General features: G+C 39.6%; 1 protein-coding gene across 1 annotated transcript in view; it reads right to left on the reverse strand.

Moving 5' to 3' along the window:
• Positions 1 to 272: 272 nt before the first annotated feature.
• LOC107578604 (adseverin-like) overlaps positions 273 to 1,322 on the reverse strand; it is a gene marked incomplete at its 3' end in the record, with an annotated part of 2,910 nt that continues 1,860 nt past the window's right edge. Inside the window, exons 2-3 of the mRNA XM_016264548.1 lie at positions 894 to 1,048; positions 273 to 434 (exon numbers count right to left, since the gene is read on the reverse strand). Of these exons, the coding sequence (XP_016120034.1) occupies positions 273 to 434; positions 894 to 1,048 (317 nt within the window). The remainder of the gene's footprint in view (positions 435 to 893; positions 1,049 to 1,322) is intronic.

Raw genomic sequence — 1,322 nt, forward strand, 5'->3', positions numbered from 1 at the left:
AGTACTTAAGGTTTGCACAAACTATTGATTTCAGAAGGCTTGGAATACAGTGCATACGTCATTATGGATGTGGATCTCTTTTTGTACAGTGTACAGTGTAGATATTCTGCTAAATAATTCCATGGATGTTCCACATAAAAAAAGTCTAAGTCTAATCATACATTTGGAGTGACATGAAAGGGAATGGATGTTGACAGAATTTTCATTTTTAGGTTAAATATCCTTTTAAAAACACATAACACAGCCATTTGTATGTTTGTTGCAAATCTTACCGCTCCCAGATCAGCTATGAAGCAGTCACCGTTGTTGAAACTGGCCCAGGCGAGAGGCACTTCTGTGGCCCGGACAGTGCGTCTGCCCTTGATGTGGAAGAGTCGGCGGGCACTAAGATCGTTAGTGACCACGTGATGAAATCCTGATGCCACACCTCCGTTCTAAGGAGGTAGGAAAATATATTTTTTTTAATTCCTGCTCTTTCTTTTTGTTTTTCCAATTTTAAACCCTTTCCATTTATAAACCTGTGAGTCATTTTCATTCTGAGGCCAACTGCAACACTGAGGAGAATGTCCCCAAACATGTGCTGTAACACAACATCCCCTCAGACCACATGATTAAGTTTATGTTTCTGAAAAACGTAAGGTCCTATGTACAGTAGGAAGGTATTGGAGTAGCTTTACACTGTGAAGTTTAGGAAACTTTTTCTCAATTTGCAAATAAATACAGCAGCAGCTGTCAGTCTTTCCATCAGTTTAAACAGTAGCTTTATGTTTTACCTAAGACAAACCCGAAGTAAAGTGAAGAATAATGATATGCTGTTGTGAGTAAGTGGAGCATAAAAACTAAAAGAAAAGTGTTGTGAGAGTAGGTCTAGAGGGTTAGAACTCGTCTCATACCTTATATGTGATCCCGCCTTTGAAGTAGCCGGTGAATTTGGTGGACTCAAAACCCTGGATTTCACGGTACTGGACCGGTTTTCCCCTCAGGTAGTCATCCATCTGAATGGTAAAGATGGCTGCTGCTGTACTTTCATCCTGGGTACAATCCTTACCTAGAAAGAGAGAAAAAAGGATCACCTACTTCTGTGGCCTATTCATCCTTTTTCATTCAGGTTAATAATTAAGTGATTGTTTTTCTTTTCTTTTTTTCTTGTACACTTTCAGCTCATCAAATGCATGAACATTGCATCTGCAAACCACATAGAGCTGTTTGTTTTCACAACTGATGACGAGTGATATTCAAAGTGTTTATTGTGTTTACCCAGCATACATTTTTACTCTTTAAAGCAGTGCTGTCCAAACTCGGTCCTGGAGGGCCGGTGTCCT

The sequence above is a fragment of the Sinocyclocheilus grahami genome, unplaced genomic scaffold (assembly GCF_001515645.1).
Source record: "Sinocyclocheilus grahami isolate Dianchi unplaced genomic scaffold, SAMN03320097.WGS_v1.1 scaffold11092.1, whole genome shotgun sequence".
Taxonomy (NCBI): Eukaryota; Metazoa; Chordata; class Actinopteri; order Cypriniformes; family Cyprinidae; genus Sinocyclocheilus; species Sinocyclocheilus grahami.